We start from the raw sequence: 21064 nt of genomic DNA on the forward strand, positions 1-21064 counted from the left end.
CTGCAATTTAGTTTTTGTCTCCCAGCCTAATCTGATTAGGTTAAAATGAATTTTCTGGTTATAGTCAATCAAAGGGAATCTGAATAGAGGCGTGCTGACAGATAGTCCCAAGATAATCTGTGTCTCTGATACATGCTGCTTTGACTTTAAACGCAATTTGTAAATGTACAATGACAAGTCAGAGGCGGGGAGCAGCTTCGTAGAGTCTCTGATGTGACTGATAATGTTGCTGTACATCCCAGCATCACTAAGTGGCTACTCAGTCTTACGTGCAGTGGTTAAAAAGTGAGGCAGATAGGTCTCCAATAGGTCTGAATGTGTGAAGTCAAAGAAAAAAATATGAGAGTAGAGCTTCTGGCTTTGAACGCAGTGCTCCTACTTCCATTGTGCTGCTTTATTCCTAATTATGATAGGCTATTCTGCTGACAGATGGAAAGTGCACTGAGACGCCCAATCAGTACTCCATATTTCATTTCCCTTTTCTCTCCTTTCTAAAAGTTAGTATATTAAACCAGAAATCCGGTGGCTGATTTTCGAAGAGACTTGATTAAACCTAGGAAATGGGACTTGATTTCCCATTTAAGTCATAACAGGCTAACACTTAAGTAATTTAAATCTCCTCTACCGTTGGAGGAATTGGTATCTACATCAGATTGAAGAATTTCACTTTACTGCATCAATCCATTTTATTTAAATTTAATAGCAAGCAAACTCAGTAGGAAGACCCTCGTGAGTAAGTTTTCTTTAAGGTTTGGCAATCAAAATACAGGCCTCTAGAATGTACGGGTATCATAGTGCACTGCATGTTTCCGTAATTGTTAGTGTGAACGCATTTATGCCAATCTGATGGAAATATTGGTCTGTCATTCGCAAATATTGGCATGGTAACACACTCAACTAAGATGGTGAACAGGGTAAACATTAAATCTGCGTAGCATATTTTTATGTTAGCACACTGACATTAGCATAGCTCAAAGCCCTGCTGTACAAGTAAAGACTCACAGAGCCGATAGCATGACTGTAGACACTTAGCCTTGTCAAGATAAAATCTGCAAAGTGATGAGTCAATTGTTTGTTTGCTAAACTCACTAAACACTTCCTTCGATAACATTAAAATTTTGGTTTTAATGTTAGTTAGTTAGTTTTTAGAAAAAATGCAGGAACAGTTGTGTATAATGTCATTCAAGTACTGCACCAAATAAATGGAGCAGAGAAGAGCGTACACTAATTCCTTCAATACGGCAAAATTTTAGTGTCAAGCAGTGAGGAATCCACTCACTTAATATTGGTGGCTGTACAGTTATGAAAAAGGATATGTTAAAAATCTTGGTGTTACCTTTGATCTAAACCTCTTATTTAACAAGCTCCTGAAAGCAATATTTTGAAGAGCAGATTTCCTCTCAGAAATATCTCCAGAATCTGTAATTCCCTTTCTACCTTTTCTGATGTAGTAGGACTGACCCATGCTACTGCAGTGCACCACACTGTTGGTGGTCCCATTCCTAGATGCATAAAAATAACCATACATATGTAAATCTCTGCAGACAGAATATGCATGTAAACTAGAAAATATGATCACACAGTCCTCGATTTTGCATTAGACTGCTTCTGTCATAAAATTGTTAAGAGGGCATTGGGCCATAACATATCTTTTGTTTATTATCTAATAAACCCACATGAACTCTACATTTAATGGCTACAGGAGTTGTTGTTACCCAGTATCTAAAGCAGACCGTTTGAAAAGGAAGTCTTCTCAGGAATTTTAGGTCAGAAGGAAAGAAAGAAAAATCCGTTTATTTGGCATATCTCTCAATCTACCTTACCTCCGACTGTACCAGCAGCTGCTCTCCCTTTCCTTTCTTCACTTGAGCTTATTAACATGTAACTGACACTCATGTTCAAAATAAATTAGTTACAGTCTTGTTGGTAAGAAAGTCCTTTTCGAGCCAACAAGATTATCAATACCACTTTAACTGAAGGGAGAACTTCCTACACAACTATGCTAAATATAGTGGGTCAAAGCTAAAGAATGAAATCAGCCTGTAAACTGCGATGAAACCTTTACAATGGACGATTGGAATATGAATTTTAAAATTTTATAGTGTCTTTGTTTTCTCTTCCAGTTTGGCTGACCTGGGGATGGGCTTAAGACCTGTCTGATCATCTGACAGCTCGTGTTTCTGGCCATGACTGACTTCTTTTAAGCAATGTTGCCATCTTCCCATAGCAATGAACTTGAAGATGTTCAGAGTTTATTATTTTTATAATTTGGTTTTTTTTTAAATAAAATTCAGTGTATACTTACTGGATACACCCAGTACAGAGAAGAAAATAGAATAAGAATATCATTAAATAAAGGAACAACAACCCTTTCTTGCTATTAATAAGATTATTGGTTTTACTGTACAGGCTGGGTTATCTGTGCCTTGTGATAAATTCCGATTGGAGGTCCAAGTGTGTGGTTTCATTTACTACTGTTTTAGAGGGAAAGGGAGATTGGCGAGAACAGCAGTGAGAGTTAGCTGTATGTGTAAGGCTGCCATCTACTGTGAACCGTCTTCAAAATGGATGTGTGTTTGCAGTGAGAGGAACAGTGATGCTCCGTCAGTAAAAAATCCTTTGAGCTCGGCAGCCATGGCTGAGGGAAGGTCCTGCTGAGACAAGTAACAAGGTAATTGAATTTCGGTTTGTTAGGAGCTCATTCACACACTTCACGTCTAATCTGATCCCCTCCCTGAGATAAAACCAGACAGCTGCTTTGAGTTTACCCCTACTCTCATTTCTCTTATTTTCTTAATCTCTTTTTGTTGTTAAAGAAAAAACAAAAAACTTTTCTGTGCTTGTAAAAGTCCTTCCACTGTTTACATCAATTCCTATATCACTAAAAGAGTAATTCCGAGCTGTGGATGGAAACCTGCAAGCTTGTTGCGGTTCCAGCCACACCCCGATCAGTGATGTCAAAGAAAGTGTTTTGCCCTTGCCAGATGTGAAAAACATTAGTTGTGACATCACTGATCAGGGTGTGGCAAGAAGTGAACAGGTGTTGAATTTTGTTTTTTATTTCTCTTAGATTTTTCTGTAGAAGTAGCTTTAAAAAAAACAACTGTAATGGTTGTGTGCTCTGTTTGATGGTCTACAGCTTTAAGTAGATTGCAATTATACACTCAAGCTCTCTCACCTCCACTGTATGAGTGCTGATCAAGGCCAGCGGTGTACATGAGGAGGAGGGCTGGTTGCTAGGTTGCATATTCCTCCAGTTACAAAGCTCTTTGATACCCCTATCGCTGTGTGCTCTCACAGACATGCACCCACTCACATGGCTCAGGCCAGGCACCGACACGCACACACAAAAACATCATACTAACACACAGACATGCACCCGTGGGTAGGCCTGCATGGCTCTTTCCAAATCAGGGCAATAACAGGCACCCTTCCACCTAGCAAAATATCAAGACAGCCTCTCCGCTGGGTAGCTAGACAGGAGCCGACTAACCACACTAACAAGGTTAGCAGACAGTGTGAGCTGTTGTGGCGGGTGTCGGTGCTCCGTCAGGAGGAACCGACAGCAACTGGACTGACGGAGCTAATAAGGTGTCAGCAGTGCTCTGCCTTTCGCTGAGAGAAAACCATGCAGCTCACACCGAGTGCTGCCGCTCTGACGGGGATCAAGGTATTAAAACTGCAACAGGCAAGTTGTTGTTTTTTTGTTTTTTTGTTTTTTACACAAAACACACCTGCCTCATCAGCCTACATTGAATCACAAAGTAAAGCTGCAACAGAAAACAGCATCACTTCCCTACCAGAGATGCTCTGGATTATTTTGCCCATTATTTTGGGGGCAGATGCTGACAGGAAATCTGTTCCACACACACAGGCAGTGACGCATGGAAACATGAGGGCTGGGAACAAGCTGTGAGGACTGTGAATCAAAACTTCAGTCACTTGTGCTGGCATGGAATGGATAGGTTTGGTTTTAAAAAGTGCGATGTCTGTTGAAAGAGTCATCTGTCACTGTAATATTTTCTCCTGTCCATGCAGGCTGTGCAGTGATGCTTTCATAGCATGAACAAAATGTAAGAAATAAGGGACCAGATTCACAGTCCTCATTCTGTGCAAAAATACATGCTAAAGTTCAGCTTAAGCTACTATGAGGCTTTTACATAGCCTGTTTCTACACCTCTGAATCACTGCCCACGTCTCAGATTTGTTCAGTGATTGAACCAGAGTTATCCCTGGTTGGAGAAACAGTCAGAGTTTTGTAGGCAGAATTAAGAATGGGAGCGTCCTCCTCCTGAAAAATAGCTTCTGAAAATGGCATGAAAAAAGGCAAAAAAAAAATGGATGTGCCTGGGTGAGATTGATACAGCAGGGCAGGTTGCTAGTCAACTTCCACTAAAAATAACAACTCTTAAGTTAACCTCGCCTGGCAACTTCCAACATTAACCACTAGTGCATTAAAATAACATCATCTTCACAGATGAAAATAATGACTACAACTCTTGCCACAGATGGGTTAGAGAAAACAAACTAACCCCATTCTCAGTCAGGCTAAAAGAACGGAGTGAAAGGCAATTCTGTCTGGGTTAAAAAATCAAGTGGCTATCCTAATGCTGCTAGTCGCGCGGAGGTTTATTGCCAGTAGGTTCATTAACTCTGTGTGAACACAAAGAGCGAATTTTGTACTAAAAAGCTTTTAACTTTGGAAGACGCCTACAGGATTTAGCAAACTGCTAAAGCTTCATTTTAGCTTTACAATATGTATTTTGCACAGAAGGAGGACTGTGGGTTTTGTCCCCTATTTCTTACACTAGCCACGCTAGAAAAAGATCACGTCAGGGTCAGTATGAAAAGGAGGAATGAATACAGCGATCAATAACCCTTTCAGCATGCATATGGAGTATTGTGTCAAGACATACAATGAAAGATACAAACCTATCCTTTGAGCCAAATGTTGTAGGTAACACAGCACTTTTTCTAGCGTAAGAACCAGAATGTCAAAGGCTACACGGAACTAATTATTAAGCGAATACAGCTTTAATGTGTATTTCTGTAAGCTGTTAACATATTAACATAAAATAGAGAAGACAATGAGGCGTCTGCTTCAGACAAGATGTAAGAGAAGGTAAAGTTGAAGCGAACCCAACCTGGTTGCTATCTTCTCTTTATTAGCATTTGCTGCTGTGCTGAGGCTTATTTTGCAGCCTGCATTCTAATGAGAGAGAAAGCGAGGAGGGAGGAAGTGTGGGGGTGGGTGGCGGGGGGATTGTGTAACTCTGTGTTACATAACACAATGTGCATGGCCTTCTCTCTCTCTGTATCTCGGATGGAGAGACACACAGCAGAGCGAGGAGGCGGGAGAGGATGGAGGGTTTAAAGGGGTGCTGGTGTTAATGAGGGCGATCTGAGGAGAAGTGCGCCTTGCTGGAAAATCACATCTCATTACGGCACCGTCTCTAATAATGCCAGTGATGAGGATAAGTTGTTTGGGAGGTGAGGGGACTGGGAGAGCGAAACCCCTTGCTTGTCTTAGATTAAAACTCAACCATCGAGTGGCATTCAAGTGGGTTTGCTGGGTAATTAAAGTCGATAAAATGTTATTGCTTTCACCCTCGGCCCACCTTCGGCTGGTTGGGAATGAAATGTCAGACGTTTGCTGGACATTTTGGAAGAGGACAGATCACTACTGGGATTCAGCCTCGACGCTGATATCGCTGCTTTTGTGCTGCTTTGCAGATTACAACTCAGGAAATTACATTAATCTTCGGTTACATTTGCCAGATTTCTTTTTATCTCTTTCTTGCAGCCAAATTTTCACTTTCATACATAAAATCACAAGTTCAGTTTCTACTTTTCTTAGTAAACAACTGCAAGTGTTGAATTTGGGTGTGTGGTGAAACCTTTTTAGAGTATCTAGTTTTGCCTACTTCTGTTACATTTAATGTTAGATTCTTGTGATACTCCTTATCCATAAAGTAGGATTTAAAAAGAAAACAATACACTGTATGTGACAAAAGAGTTTATTTCTGTCTTAAATCTGACCTGATATAAAATTACACACATTAAGTAGAAAAATTACAGCTCATTTGTACTCATTTGGGTTTATTGGGACAGTATGTTAAAAGATCAGTCAACATTTCCAGGAAGCAGTTTTACTCGCTGTTTGGCGCAAACTAACATCACTTCATGAGTAGTTGACTTTCACACAGAACGTCTCCTCCGTCTTCTCCTCCAGGTTGTTCACGTAGACCAGGATCTCCACCGAGCCGGGACTCTGGCTGGGGGCAAATCGTAGTCCAATAGTGTAACTCTCTCCCCCGCTGATCTGAACACAGTGAACATTCTTCACATTAATCTGAATACTCTGTCAGGGTGAGATCATGATTTGTTCTCTATTTTCAGAGAGCAATACTAAACAGATGCAACAATGTCCACATACACCAAGTCCATATAACCTTGACGAAAGGTCTTCTTTGTATGGAATAGTTTATTTTCATTAGCAATCGGAATCTTTGGGAATTTTCTTACTTAATTTTGACTGATCAAGTCACTAATCTGTTTAAAATTTAAACAGTAAATCTGATCTGCCCAAGTGTTTGTTATTATACTGATCCAAGGTTAAATGTTACTATCAGCTCAGAGATGGACTGTTCCCTCGTTCCCATTACGACAGAGGACTGTCAGACAAATAAACAGAGGGGGGAAGAGGAAAAATGATTAAATTAATAACTAAACAGAAGAGAAGGAACTTATTGTCATTCATTCCCTAACGAATAGTCACAGTCGTATGACCGTTATGTCCATAACTTGTTCACGCTCTTTAAAGCAACCGTCCAACAGATCTGGTGTCATTTCTTGTCAAAAAAAAAAAGTCAAAGACATTTTAAAGTGTTTCCAAAAATCTATGGAGGTGGAGTGTCCAGCCACTATTACTGTTGGGAATAAGACTATATAAGTTTGCAGCAATATTAAAATAATGAAGTGCTATAGTGGTTATGTGCTGTTGTTTTTTTACATAAATGTCCTTTAGCCACACAGTGTCACTGTGTGTCGTCGCTGTGGGATTTCACTGCCTAATTTGACGAGGATTATCTGAAACCAGAAAATTATTACATGAGGAAAACTCACATGGCTTGCATTCTTAATTGTTATAGACTCCTGACATCACATGCCTTGTTTTTTTTTAAACATGAATGCTTTTCCATGCAGAGTGCAATTTTTACTATTATTTTAACTAATTAAAGGCACACAATGTTTTAATGTGTTTCTTGTCATGGGCCATAATGTCTTTATACATAAAAGAGAGAAATAAAGATCTTTGTTTGGTCTTATTTTTGTTCTCACAGTATTTCAATGAGAACAGAACTATCCTTTTGTATTTTCTGTAATAGCCAGCAATGCATATTTAGGTCAATTTTGGGGATTTATGCTGTAATCTTCCCCAAAGGCATAGCAGTATTGATCCCTGCTTTGCATTCCTTCCTGACAGCTGGTTTTATCATGGCAGGGTAGTTATGTCAAAAAAGAGGAAGGGGTCTCCACATCTGCTAGATACTACAGGCACAGTAAATTCTTTAGAATACACCTGGAGCCTCGCTGACAAGATGGAAAAAACAACGGGCCGTTTCTCACTCTGAACACCCTCTTCTGTCTAACTGATGCAGTATCTTCTGGACAGCAGCGGAGAGACTCTTAAATAGTTTATGTGGCAATAGGCTCCCATGGCAATCATTCATTTATTTGTTAATTCAAAATGCTGGTTATCCCATTTGTTTTGCCATTTTATCACAGCTCAGCAAATGAAAGGCAATGATGGCAGTGACTCTAGTGCTTCATGTCTGTGTGTGAATCTGAATCAGCTATTAGAGACACACGAGGCTGATAACATATCGATAAAACAACAGCAGTAATGACTTTGTTATATTCCTCCTGTTTTCTTCTGAAAGCAAACAAGGAAATCGTTCACTTATCACAGCTGTGGAGTGAACGGTCATCATGAGAGGCCAGAAATCACTGATGTATTTCACTCACCGGCCAAGATGATATATCTTTTGATGCAGTTACTACTCAAGGCTTCTTGGTTCTTCCCATACCGTCACATTTCCCACAATCAGCACGGCGGCAAGAAAACTTTTTCCTCAGTTTTACCAAAGTCAGTGAGTAGTGCATGGGTATAAAGAGTAATCAATCAATAACGCTGCAGCATAGTCAATACATGATTTTAGCTGGGAGTGCACTAAAACTGATTTTGAAGCTGATACGAGACTAAAATGTCAGTGCATGACATTTTTGCACAATCCAAGGATAAAATACAGTATCTAACTCAGGTTCACTGGATGCAGTGTTCGGGCTGCACTACAGCTCAGTCACAGTTTAAATGCCCCTCAAGTGTTTCAAGACCTAAAGGCTTGTCCACACAGAAGCTGAGTTTTTTCAGCTGTGCGTCTCACTCTTGTTCGCTAGAACAGATATGCTGCCATTTTCATCAATAAAGCTGTCTACGCAGGCCAGGTAGCAGCTTGCCATTCACTCACACTGTATGTGCATAACCATGAACGAAAGCACATTTTTGCACTTTTACACAAGTCTCTTTTTCTTTTCTTCCATTTTGTATGCGTAATTGCAGTGATTGTGTTGTTGGTTCTGAGCGCTGCCAGAACGTGCTGACCTACACTCAATACTCAGCCTGAATGCATCCCTGTGTAGACACAGATGGAGCACTGAAGCTGCTGCTGATCTACTAACATGTTGCTTTTTTTCACGCAGGCTGTGTGAACATTATGCAAGAGTCTTTAAGCAACCTGCTCTGCAGCAGCTACATGTTTCCGATAAGGTTTAGAGTTGTATTGCCAAAAGGTCTGTTCTTTACGAGCATACTGAAAACACATCTGCAGCTAGATAGAATTTTTTTTGATTTTGTAGAATTTAGAATTGAATTTAATATGTTTAAAAAACTATGTTCCTTTCCAAATGCATTATTTCCCATAAAAAGAAAATTTAAAAAGGATGCAATCATTATGAGGTTTTAAAGGCTAACAGCATTTTTAGCAGTATTTTTTGCATCTTTAAAATTCACCTTTATGTGTTGAAAGTGTTGCGAGAATTCCTCGTTGTTTCCATGATTTTATTCTTGACTGGATTGTTATAACTAATAAAGAAGTATTTTTACCGTTTGTCAGTAGCAAAGATTATGTTAATGAAAGTATTTACTTTAACCCATAAGCTTTCGACAAGGAGAAAGATTCCTTTTTTGTGTAGGTGTTAAACAAATTACTGATTTGACTCCTAATGAGAATGAAAGAACTTCACGACTTCCTTCTTATCCCACCTGGAATTTATCCTCTTTGAACTGGAGCAGGTCTGGATGGTCCGAACGGAGCAAGAATGTGTGGCTGCTGGTGTAGGGGTTGGTGTAGGTGATTTTTCTTGAGCTGCCACGCCCACCACCAACTGGGACACACACTTCAAATGCCTGCACACACACACACACACACAAACACACATTCAAACATGCAGACAGTTCGTGCCATAACTGGTTGGACAAGTAATAATTTAGGCCACGTTAAAAAGCGTCCAGTTCCAAAATGCTGCTATTACCAGATTTTTTTTTAAAGATGACTCTTTACTCTAACAAATTGTGAGTGTACAATTTTCACATAGGATAGGTGCCTGAAGATTTACATTTGTAAAATACTGTATGTTTAAGTCACTGAGATCAGAAAAACGATGGGACTTGTTTCTTTGGGTTTAGACTGATGGCAACACTATCAACATGCATAGCATGTGAGAGAAAAAAACTGAATTTAGGCAGTTAGCTGTAATGTGAACCCCTTCGACAGTCAGTCAGGAACACAGTCATTTACTTAGACAGTTGGTTTAGAAAGGCAGACAACAGTTATAGAGGGGAAAGGCTTTGGGTGCTGGCCTGGGATCAGCTATACTTAGCCTTTTCTTGAAACCAGCCATAAAGAGACTGGGAATGTACAACTGACCCAGGAAACCAGCAGGATGGTTCAATGTGCACTGAATGTGACTCTGAGTCACCCGTGGCTTTGAGTTACACACGCATTGAATGGAGCTGTTCATCATATCACTGTTTTCGAGAAGTGCCAGCAGCAGTATGAATTGTATCTAAAATTTTACTCCACTGATTTAGTTTTGCACTCCTATAACATTGTTGGACTCACAATGAACTGTTAAAAAAAGGGGGATCAAAGTTGGTGCAACAGATCCAGAGTGCAGCAGATCTTGTTCACTTCACACATTCTTCTTCCTTACCAAAACCTGGGGACTACATTACCCAGAATGCAACTCGACAAACGCTGGTTTGTTTAGAGATTCATGCGCGAAATTTTTTGTGACTTACAGCAGTGCAAAATCTGTAAAAGATCAAGAAATTGTCCCTTAACAAGAGGGATGGGGTCTTAAATTTAAAGGAAATCAAAAAATGAGTGCCACCTGCAGTTACCAAAGCCTCACCAATTGGAAAATGATGGACCCACTATTTGATCTGTGAGAAGGGCAGTGTTAGTGCTTCCAATGAAGCCGACGACATAATAAAAACACACAGATTACCATTTTTAGTTAATAAAGCCAGAACTAAAAGAACAAAACTAATCCTACCTTGGACAGCACAGGCTGGTGGACATTGAGACAGAGCAGCCAGGCGGTGACCAGCCGCTGGTTGTCCACATCCACAGCGTTCACATACAAGAAGCGGCTGCCAGCCCGCCATGGCTGCACCTTCAGCTGGAGCTCCTGCACCGCTGCGGGAGGCAAAATGAAAACACCCTCTGGATCCACCTACAGAGAAGGTGTGGGAGGGTTGGCGTTGAAGGTTGATTGGGTTTGGCAGTAGGGTGTAAAGATTTTGGGTGGGTTGTGAGAATGAGTGAGAGACAATTAATAAAGGGAAAGAGAGGCACTGACCAAGTTACAAGGATACATTTTATAAGAAAGGATAAAAAAAAAAAAAATTATTGAAAAGAACAGAATTAATGGGAACAGGTGTTAAAGAGAGTCAGAGTAAAGAAAAGGTGTACAGATTACAGGAGAAAGTAGGTGAGAAAGAGAGCAACGAAGTTTGGTGAAAGAGGCAAGGAGACGAGGCAGACAATGAAATGAGAGCAAGTAGAGGCAGAAGAGTGACAGAGAGACAGAAGGATGTGAGAATGAGATTTACTGTGCAGCTCCTTTTTAATCTGTAGAGAAAAGCAGAGCAATTCTCTGGCGGTGAGCTTTATCCTGTTTTATAAGACTTCTCGGATGCATTCCACAGTGAGCTAACCTGCCGAGAGACAGATCAAAGAGGCCACCGATGCATATGGTAAAATCTTTTAAAAATACATCTGTCACTTTTTCAGCCAGCACCCTATTTCTTCAGGGAAGACACATATGTGTCTTACTGTATCGTACATGGTGGCTGTGATAGTCCATCACTTTTTCTTTTTTTTTGAACATAAGTGAGTACTAGACAGTGCCCTTTTACTGCAGCTCTGAGTGAGAAGCTTTGTCAAACTCCCTCCTCTGATGAATCTAGTTATGAATAAGAAATGATCTATTAAAAATAGAGGGCAATCTGACACTCCTGGAACATATTTTCAAATGTTCAGGGAGCATACAGCCTCTGCTAATTTTTGCGGATCGTGTCAAATTGTGTCCCAACATGATCCGACATAATTGCAGGAAGTAATTGAGAAACCTAATAAAACGAAGTGAAATGACATGAAAAGACCCATTATGCTGTCAATCCGCATTTGTAAATTCTTGATGATGACTTGAATGTGAATCTGGAGTTATTACAAAAGAACCTTTTCCTGTTCCATTGTTTCCTGCTGCTAAGAGAACAACTTGCATGAAGTCATTTTGCAGTTTGAAAACTGCTAATACTCAAAAAAAAATATGTAAAGAACAAAGCTCTCAACTTCTCATTATTCTCAATATTCAGGGTATGATTCTTGCTATTTTGATTCCACTTCCACTGTTTTTTGTGTTTGTATGTAAGTAACTATCAATTCTGGATGTAATTGCTGGGTCTCTGTCAGTCATAAAGAATCGTATAGAGAATCAAAACTAGAGCTTTTAATGGGTATAAAATCCAAAATGGACCCATGGACTTGAGACCTGCAGCAATACAGCAAGAGCCTCCCTGACTAAATTAGATTAAGCACAATTTGGGCCAGGCACAACTCAGATACCAGGTCGGGTCTCATTTACTAGAAACCAAGTGGACCCGTGAAGACTTCTAATATTTTTCCCAGACTGGAGTGAATGTGATGTTAAAACAATTATGTGTTAAAGTTAATATACATCTCATTTACAAAGTCAAAAAAGTGGATTTAGAGATCATTTAATCTTGTGTACCTCAATCTCCTTGGGGTGTGATGAGAAACATTTGACCTTGCGAACAGCCTGCTTTCCCCTCAGCACTAGTGATTGAGAGGTCCGCTGGCCACTCACGCAGCTGACATCCACCCGCTCCAGGAAATGCACGTATATCTGCCAGATCTGGGAGGGTGCTGCCATCCACTTATCACTACATGGAAAAACATCATCAGGAACAATTAAGCTAAAGCCCCCTGGAGTCACAGCGGGGGCAGCCGGAGGTCCGAGAGGAGGAGGGCTGATTGACTGCTGCACGAGCGTTCTAATAAGCAGAAACATCATCATCATCCTTTCACTGCTGAGATGAAGGGAATTCAGTCTCAGCGGCCCTCTACCGGACTCTGAGAGCTGTAAGTGGGATGCGATGCAGTCACCCGTCCAGCCCAGCTCTGTGACAACAGGACTCAAGAGCATTTTGTGATATATGGAATAGAATTCTAGTGATATGGGTTTTTTTAAGGGCACACACAATATCATTATGTTGGATTGAAGCTGCTGCTGGGGGATCTTTTCAGATGATATTTAACATTTTTACATGTCGCAACAAACATACAAACTGAATTTCATTAGGCATTCCATAAGTACTTTATTTAACAGGTCCTGTAATTTCTTAATAATTTCCTACAATGCTTTCTTGAAACTAGATTATTTTGTAGGTGAAACAAGTGATTGCCCTGGGCTCTGTGCTAATATGTTTGGGAATTTGTACCACTGAAGTAAATTCTCTACTAAGAAGGTTCCTGCATCATAAGCCAATTTTGTGACCCTGAGGAAGTGCCATGTGTCAAAAACTAGTTTTAACTAACCCCATATTAAGGCATGCACACTCCTGCCGACTAACTGACAGATGGTGGCAGTAATACTATTTAAAAAATCAGCTTTGCAAATGTTTTGTGACTGAGAGAATACGTTACATTTGACAGATTAGTCTGGCCTCAAGAATACATACAAAGTGATCTACTGAGAAACACTGAATGCAAACATACAGTAACTTTACAAGAAAGCCCCACATGGTGCCTTTAAATAAGGTGCTTCCAACAGATAACGCCAACCAATCTAATGCAGATCAGCTCTGCAATAAATATGTAGCCAGCCACAAATTCATTATACCCATCACATCAGAATTGAATGATAAATCCCTGACATTTAATAAGAAGCAAACATTGATCCTACATATTAACAAAACTCAACATAATCCTGATGGAGATTTTGAAGACTAGAGGAAGGGTTCTGTAACAGTCAGACCACCAAACCTCCATCTGATTAGTTAATTAATTCAAGCCTGCGTGAACAATTTAATTAGTTTAAAATAGAGTGCTTCTTTAGGCTATGCTGTGTGTGTGTGTGTGTGTGTGTGAGAGTGTGTGTGTGTGTGTGTGTGTGTGTGTGTGTGTGTGTGTTAGTGCTTGCTGTGTACAGTATGCCTGTTCAGTAAATAATACATACGTGAAAACCATCACAAAGAACATTTTTATTTGTGGACTGGGACTGCCTGGCACTTTCAAATACACATCCTGAGGCTCCCCTGGCACCTAGACAGAAAGAGGAAAAGGCAGATAGATGTTAAAATGGAAGGGTAAAAGAAAAAACAAAAACACAGAAGAAACCATACATTGGCACTTTAAAAGGGCAAGCCTTTTGCGTATCAAAAAAGCTTGCAATTAATGACAGCAGAGCAAGAATAAAGTGCTTTCCCTCCTGAACAGGAAATGGTGTTGAAGCTGTCAGTTCAGTAATTATTCCCCTGATAACATTAGTCTGGTTTGTGACTTGAACATATAAGAAAATTCATTCTCTCACCAGCATCCTCGTCTGGCAGATGATGTTAGGGTCACTGCAGCGTACGGAAATACAGGTTCTGGCATCTTGGTCTCCAACTGGTTAACCCATGAATGAGAAAAAGACAAAAAGAAAAAAATAATAATACACTTACAGAAAAGATTTGACCCTGATGGTGTATATAAAGCAGTTTTTCTGAGTGGGATCAATTTTCACCAAGCTGATCTTACAGACAAATCTCATGTGATATACATGCATGTATATATATACACATATACACACACATTCATTCTTTCCATTTCAGTTTTACCTGCTTTTAATTTCCTGCTCTATTTCCAGATGCCTCTCTGTTGTTATTACCCCTTTTTGTGATAGAAATTGTATTATATTTTGAGATTGTTTATGCTGATATTTTATTAAAATTACAATAAAATGGAAGTAGAATACATTTTTCATTCCAATCCACCCACCTATGTTGTATAAATATGTTATTGTATATGTGTATGTGCACATTTATGTATGTTTTTTTGCTCCTATTGGCGAGTAAGTCAGCGAAAGCAATACTAAATATGCTATAATATATAAATTAATAAAGTGCAATAAATCTAATATGAAGTTATCTGGTTTAGACACAGTCAGGGGAGCACGGATGGGGGCTGTGGGATGGGGAGTAATGGCTGAGGGGGATAACTGGGGTAACCATCAGTACCTGTGGGGTCCTGCCAGGGTGGCAGGCGGATGGCCTTCTTAAGGAAACAGAGCTCAGGGTGGTAAAGTCGGAAAGTCTGGTCGAGAACATGGGGTGTCGGCTCCACGTTCACCTGGCAGATGGCCAACGGCTTGCCATCTTCTGCTTTGAAAGTAACCTGTGGAGAGAAAGTCAGCAGTATCAGCAGCATGCCATTCCCCTGCTTGATGTTAGATATCCAGTGCAATGAAAGAACATTTACATCATGAGGCAGTAGAATTCCTCAGTGAAAGCCAAACTAATAAAACATTCATAGCTGGGTTAGAAGCTACTTATAGGAGAATGACAGTTTATGACAACTGGTTATACGTAGTTTTGTCCATCATTTCTATTGGTTATGATAGCAGTGTATAGAACAAAATACACTGCTCAAAAGTATTGCATCAAGTCAAATAAACTTCTGGGATATTGCTCCGCTCAGTTAAGTAGCAGAGGGGGTTGTTAATCAGTTTCAGCTGCTTTGGTGTTAATGAAATTAACAACAGGTGCAATAGAGGGGCAACAACGAGACGACCCCCAAAACAGGAATGGTTTTCCAGGTGGAGGCAACTGACATTTTTTTCCTTCCTCATCTTTTCTGACTGTTTTTCAATAGTTTTGCATTTGGCTAAACGATGTGGCATCCTTTTGTTCCTAACACATTACCCAGTCCATATCAATATAGATATCCAGCATGATTTTTTTTTCCCATTGAGATCTGATGTGTTTTCAAAGTGTTCCTTCAATTTTTTTGAGCAGTGTAAGTGCTGAGATCTGGGAACGTAGTGACATGGCAAAAACACAAGTGGTCACACAATGAGACAAGTTGTACACAAGCCAACAGTTTTGCTAGATTATCAAAACAAGAGAGAAAAATTATCAAAATTTACTTGTGAAGTTATGGCCTTACTGTGCACTTACAAGAAAGTATCCGGTTCACCACCAAAAAAAAACAAAATCTAGAGAAAAGTCAGAAAAAGTAATTTTTTCTAACAGAAATATATCTATTTTTCTTATCTTGTGACCCCCTCAGATTTATCTTTGGATCCCTTGATCAGTCCCAATCCCCAGACTTGGAAACACAGATCTAAACCTCTTTATTTGGAGGTAAATCCAAACGAGGGCACACCAGAAATCCTTATAGTTGGCTATAGGAATTTAAAGCACATTTACATCAGCTTTGGCTATAGGGATTTGTTAAAAACCGTAAGAGTGCTTCTATGAGTGATTGTGCACCATTGGAGTTCTTATTGGTGATGATGCAATATTACCGGATCTCAGCAATGAACTTGGTGAGTACAGGAATAATAGTGAAAATAAGACAAAGGTTGTAATAATTGGGAATGTTTCTTCGAGGCAGGGTGAGGCAAGTCATGTTATTGTCTGGCAACAACCACTTTCATTAGTTCATCTATACTTTCTCTCTCTGTGTGTATGAGACCCTCAAACAGTACTGGTCCTGTATCATTACACATTTAGAAAATACCTAAATTCTAATTCTTGACTCTCTTTAGTGAAATACAGAACTGGAAATGCCATGTTTTCTTCCTGAAGCATTTCAGCTCTAAATAACATATAGAGCTTTTTTAGAAAGCAGTCTTTGAGAAGTTTTATTTAAAAAAAATCACCAGAGAGTATGATGATGATGTACACTAGAATATAAAAATTGGCTTCATTCCGACTACTGAAACCCCCACAGACCTAATGAATTTGCTTTGAAGTTTGCTGCATTTAAATAGCCCTCAGGATCTGTGCAAATCAACACAAATGTGTTCATACATATGCACTAATTACATATGGTTACATATGATAACTGGTATATTTACATAGGCCAAAATATTCAAACACATTAGAATTGCTAGCCCTCTCACATACCATCATAGTCTACACCATATTATATTAGTGTTTGCTGGATCAGTTTGTATGATATAATGGTATACATAACTGGAGTGGAGTTTAGGAATTATAGATTACATATAGCTGAATTGCAGGATATTAATTCATTAAGAATGTTAGTTCAAAGTTGCCAAAAAAACCTGCCGGATTATATATTAAAGTATATAATTTAAGAGTATTCGTGACTATTTCAAATCATACTTAGGTAAGAACTATTCAGAGGAAGAGTCACGTTAGCAATGTGACATGGCAATGTAAGTCGCTAAATTTTTGTGAACCATGCGGGCCACATGGTTCATTTGGATCAAATTCCCAACAACTACTGGACAGATTGTCATGAAATTTGCGGGAGATATTCATGGTCTCTAGAAAATGACTTTCATGATTTTGGTGACCTCCTGACCTTACGTCTAAAGCCACTGTAAGGTCAGAATTTCCTTTTGACCAACACTTTAGTCCAAGACTAGATTATCTAGAAACTTCATGGACCGATTCACATCAAATCTACTGTGAATGTTCATGTCCCTAATGGATGAGCCCTAACGTTTTATTTCCACTTGTACAAATATCTAATGGGCAGATAACCGTGAAATTTACCGAGTACATTCATGCACCCGAGGGGATAAACCATTTCTAGTTGTGACATTCCATGGGCTTTCCTCCAATGTTAATCTTAAAACAAAAAGTATACTTTTCATACAGAATATTTCATAATATAAATGGCAGATTGGCATCAAGTTCACATACCTGGGATGACCTGATGGCCTTTACTGTAGTGCCACCATGCATGCTTTCTAGAGGAAGCATAAAAATTATTGTACTTGCTGTTTGTTCTTAACAACACTATGACAATATGAAATACAATAAAGACTGCAGCCTCTAGGGGCTGCAGTTGGAGCTTTATACTTGTAGTGACGTTCATTTAGTGGCATGTTATCACAGGAAAGTAATCAGATGGTAAGTAAAAGTCATCAGATTACATTGTAGAATACTGTTTTCCAATCACTGCTGTTTGGACGACAGGTTAGTGCTAAGGTGCAGACCAACCACGTATTTATTTCCATAACATAAATACATGGACAGCTATCATGGCTGTCTTTCAATTCATGGCTTTCTGCAGGCCTGAGAATTATTTACAATTATTCATAGCTTTCTCATGTTAAAAATAAAGGCAGGGGAACTCCGACATCATAAAAACACATAAAAAGCCCTCTATAAACATATGGTTCATATATGAAAAAAAAATTTCTGAGTTTTGTGTCGAAGAACTTGAACGGCAAGTGCAGAGTCATGACTTTTACCTTATTCAACACTTTTGGAATGAACAATGACACTGAGCCAGGCCTTTTCACCCAACATTAGTGGTTGACCTCAAGAATCATAATGCATTTGTGGCTCAGTGGGAGCAAATCCTTGCAGTAAGGTACCCCAATCTTATGGAAAAGGAGTGGAGGCTGATAAAGCAGCACATTAATATCACATATGGTTGTCATGTTCCGGTGTCAATATACTTTGTTTGGGTGTCTACATACTATAAACTGTAGTGTATCATTACAAATAAAAATTGCAAATCTCAATAAATTAGCTTCCACCGCAGAAGTTTATGATTATTTCTTACATTCATTCACAAAAATAGACATAGTGCAAGTAATTCTATACAGTGCTATAATACAAAAAAGATGAAGATGACCTTCATTACAACTGCGTAACAGATTCAAATATCCAGTTGTGAGAAATTGAAGTATACTCTGAAATGAACTTTCAACATTTTGGTCATTGATTCACATACTCAAGGAAGTTGATCCCTGCCAAACAGCAGCTGTCCGAGTCATTGATGTGTCAGATTTGCAGGCCCATGCTGACCTGTAGGAGCAGCCCATATCTGGCTCTTGTGATGTGTGCTGACTGACAGCAGTGCCAAAGCTGGCATCCTGACAGCTCTGCTGTTGGGGCTTGTCAGTTTTAGCGGGACACAGATTTGATCCAGACCTGACCTCTTTGACCTTTTGACAGGGTTTTTGCTCAGAGCAGCAGTGCTGACACTGACACACTAATACACACAAACTGCAGGCAGACATACACACGCTTGGCCAGACTGGCAAATATTTCATCACCTTGTGCAATGGGAGAACATCAGGGTGCTGTGCTCTACATGAACAATAAGATTTATTTTGAGGTACTGATGAGCAGTGATGGATACTTGCTTTTAGCCGTACAAAGCCAGAGTTAAGATCACGTCTATGGAGAGAGTGCTGAAATTTCTTTTTGAATTGATTCATGAGGAACAGAAGTTCATTTTGGTGACAGCTGTAGCATTAAGGTGCTGCAGAGCACATTACATCACATGTAGATATAGAGCACATTGTCTTATCTACAGTAGATCTGAACAAGCACATTCACATTGTGTCTCCTTCCTCTAACCTTCTAATATATTATAAACGGTTGAATAAGTGCTTAAAATGGTACAATAACTTGAGAGTAAAACTGCATATGCACGGTTCATTTAAAGTAGATTAGCCAGACGTGTCAAGCTGTCCTCCAATCGGAGATAGTTTAACTCTCCAGCCTGACATTTGCCATTTGGAGAAGATACACAATGTTCAGTAAGATAAAAGTGATTTGCAGCATATAATTTTGCTTGACAATCTTGTCTGGCTAGTGTAACTTTTTAAATAGTTGACACTTCAAAGTGTTCTTTGTGTTTGAGCTGTGACTGTGTGGGAGAGGAGAGGAGGGAGGAGGCGGCGCACTGCCACTCCACTGAGAGTTGTCTGGGAGTGTGCTTGCACAGTAGATGTTGTTAGACTTAATGTAGCAGAAGGTTAACCTGGCTAAACTCCAAGTCAAAAGCTTCAGACTATACACTGAGTTTAAGTGTCTTTATCTTCCTCTGAATCTAACAATCAATTTATGTACCTTAAACCCTGTACCTTAAAATGCTAAAAGTGTTGAATTATATTAAAGCTCTTATCACGGCAGAAAAATATACTGTACATCGAAATCTTTTAATTTGCTATAATTCCAGCCTGGAGATCAACAAATCATGGATTAAGACACAGAAGATCTTAGATGGAGTTAAAGATGATGCAATACACAGAAAATATTGCACGAAGCATAAGCAGCACACTCTGTACCTTGATAGTTTTGGCAGCAACAATATTGGACAGATTCTTCTTGGCCACCTGAGAACCTTTGCCTGCAGGTAAGAAGCTCGGTCCCTGTGAAGATTTGATAAGAAACCGAATGTTTATCGAAACTGAACATCTACCAAAAAAACAACAAATGAGTGCAAAGAAAATAATACATCTGTACGGCAGGCAACTGTAACTGATCACAAAAGCTGAATAGAACCGAAGGGAATAAGCAAAAAGATAAACAGTGGTGAAAATTAACATTTTGTCAAGACTATTATATGTATTTCAATCCTTGCCAATAGTGGTACCAGGAAAACAATTTACAGCATAGGATAAATTGGTATTTAGATTTATTTTGGAGGGGAAGAAAGCCAGAGTCCGATACACTACACTCCAGGTGTCAAAGGATAAAGGTGGAAAGGCACTTCCAAATTTTAAGAAATATTTCTATGCAGCCCAAATCAAACCGATAATTAATTGGTGTCATGATAGCTTTTTAGATAGATGGAAAGAGATTGAGACATATATCCCTGGCTACCACATCCAAACACATTTGGGAGAAAAAGTGCTCCCTGAACACATGAGTATGATTGACCCAATAACAGTATTTACGTTAGAAACCTGGCTCAATCTTATCAGACAACTTAAACTGAAATAAGGGCAAAACATATTAAAATGGATAGCTTTAGGTAGTAAATTCAAATCAGGGATTTATGAATTAACATTTAAAGATTGGACCAAAAAATAAATGACTGCATAATGTACTGTTACTGAAAAATTAGACCTAAGAATTTAAAGATTTGAAGGACAGATTTGCTCTTAAGAATTAAGACTTGTTTAGATATATCTTCAACTGAGAGAATATTACAAAAAAAAAGTAAAAGGGAGGCACCAGAAGAAAAGAATCCAGTGGTCCAGAAATGACAGTCAATGCTTATCATCAAAAAACATCGAGGATTATTTCATTCATTACGTTTCATGTAAAACAAGTGGGAAAAAGAACTGAATATCGCGATTTCAGAAGAAAAATGGCGTCATAGGTAGATGACACTACAGACATCCACAAATTCAGATAAATGGAGAGAATTTAACTGGAAAAACCTAATTTGTTTCTTTATTACACCTAATATAGAAAGCAAACAACAAA

General features: G+C 39.2%; 1 protein-coding gene across 2 annotated transcripts in view; it reads right to left on the reverse strand.

The window, feature by feature from the left end:
* Positions 1 to 6083: 6083 nt before the first annotated feature.
* nphp4 (nephronophthisis 4) overlaps positions 6084 to 21064 on the reverse strand; it is a 163287-nt gene continuing 148306 nt past the window's right edge. For both annotated transcript variants that reach the window (XM_040152451.1, XM_040152450.1), the window contains exons 22-29: positions 19918 to 20001; positions 14870 to 15026; positions 14182 to 14258; positions 13828 to 13913; positions 12361 to 12532; positions 10621 to 10800; positions 9326 to 9469; positions 6084 to 6322 (exon numbers count right to left, since the gene is read on the reverse strand). In XM_040152451.1, the coding sequence (XP_040008385.1) occupies positions 6182 to 6322; positions 9326 to 9469; positions 10621 to 10800; positions 12361 to 12532; positions 13828 to 13913; positions 14182 to 14258; positions 14870 to 15026; positions 19918 to 20001 (1041 nt within the window). In that variant the 3' untranslated portion in view covers positions 6084 to 6181. The remainder of the gene's footprint in view (positions 6323 to 9325; positions 9470 to 10620; positions 10801 to 12360; positions 12533 to 13827; positions 13914 to 14181; positions 14259 to 14869; positions 15027 to 19917; positions 20002 to 21064) is intronic.

Source organism: Xiphias gladius, chromosome 18 (genome assembly GCF_016859285.1).
Source record: "Xiphias gladius isolate SHS-SW01 ecotype Sanya breed wild chromosome 18, ASM1685928v1, whole genome shotgun sequence".
Taxonomy (NCBI): Eukaryota; Metazoa; Chordata; class Actinopteri; order Istiophoriformes; family Xiphiidae; genus Xiphias; species Xiphias gladius.